Source organism: Gaeumannomyces tritici (genome assembly GCF_000145635.1).
Source record: "Gaeumannomyces tritici R3-111a-1 unplaced genomic scaffold supercont2.362, whole genome shotgun sequence".
NCBI classification, from domain to species: Eukaryota; Fungi; Ascomycota; class Sordariomycetes; order Magnaporthales; family Magnaporthaceae; genus Gaeumannomyces; species Gaeumannomyces tritici.
This window is the reverse complement of record NW_008804906.1, coordinates 1-1,239: the sequence shown is the minus strand read 5'-3', so window position 1 is coordinate 1,239 and position 1,239 is coordinate 1. Positions and strand designations below refer to the sequence as shown.

Here is a 1,239-nt window from a genome sequence, read left to right as displayed (position 1 = left end):
TGCTGGGAGTGACGCCAAACCCACAACCAATATCTCCGGCACCAAGCTTTGCATGGCGGCGTTGATCGCTTGCGGGAGGGGGGCGTCGTGGTAAGAGAGTTCAAGCAGAGAGCGGGGCAATTGGTCACTACCCTCCCAGGCGCCTACCACTCCGGATTCAACGTCACTCCCACTCAGGCCGAAGCGGTCAACTGGACGGATTCCACAGATCGGTCCGAGGAATATATCCCTTGCAACGCGGAATGCAATGATCACGACCCGATTACGTATGAGATAGCGTTTTCGAGCGATCAGCCCCAGAACTCAACTTCCCTTAAAAAGGATGCAGGCAAAGAGCAGCACGCCGGAGAGCAGCACACTGGCGACGAGCACACGGATGAGCAAAACACAGGCGATGACCAGCAAACCAAAGTCGCAGGACCCCGGAGATCAGGAAGGAGGAAGTCCGAAGGTACCCCCTATCCCGCAGGATTTGTCATTGGGAACAATGCGCAGCAAGCCGCTACCTTGCGCAGTGCACGGTAAAAAGCACCGAGGGTGGCAAAAGACGCAAGCGGAAAGCAGCACGAGTGCGGCGAGCAGCAGGGCAAAACCGTCGAATCACCAAGGTTACGGAGAAACAAACGCGCTGCTGCCCCAAATGAACCACCATCCGACGAGCCACAATCCAAGCGAAAGCCCCGTCCCGTAGCCATTATGGCCGAACATTTACGCGACGCAAATGCCATCGCACAGTTAAGGGATCACATCAGAGCTTCGAGGGGAAATGGGCGGCTTCCAGAGTTAGAGGTCAAGGAAGAAGATAGAGTCCGCGCAGCAGTTGCATATTGCAAGATTGCGATTCAGGCTAAGCAGTTAGCTGGCTACTGTGGCCTAAGGTCATGGATAGCATGGGCTTTAGCTAATAAGCTTATCAACCTTGAGAAGGAGAAGGCGAACAGAAAGCGCAACCCTGAAGATGTGCTCAAAAGAGCGCATGCAGAAGTCGCTACCTTGACATATGGTGCGTTCAAAAATCGCCTTTCAGAAGCAGGAAAATTGGAAAATTTGGGAGCATTTATGGCCATGCTTCCCTTCGATGGACAACTGGACGACGGTATAGCACTTCGGGATTACCAAAGGGTTGGGCAAGACGAGATGGAACAATTGAAGGAGCAGTTAGCGAGGGGCATTGGTTTACAATTGGCAGAGGTGGCGGACGAATTTCTGACAGCTTTGTGGGAAGGCAAGGCGTACCCC

At 53.7% G+C, this 1,239-nt stretch overlaps 1 protein-coding gene and 1 pseudogene across 2 annotated transcripts; both read left to right on the top strand.

Moving 5' to 3' along the window:
* Positions 1-18: 18 nt before the first annotated feature.
* Positions 19-525, top strand: GGTG_14396 (hypothetical protein; the record flags this gene model as incomplete). The annotated part of the gene is made up of 1 exon (XM_009232322.1): positions 19-525. A coding segment is annotated over one exon (507 nt), but the record flags the coding sequence as incomplete, so codon positions are not given.
* A 171-nt stretch (positions 526-696) lies between these two features.
* On the top strand, positions 697-1,102 carry GGTG_14395 (hypothetical protein; annotated as a pseudogene; the record flags this gene model as incomplete). Its single annotated transcript has 1 exon — positions 697-1,102.
* Between the last annotated feature and the right edge of the window lie 137 nt (positions 1,103-1,239).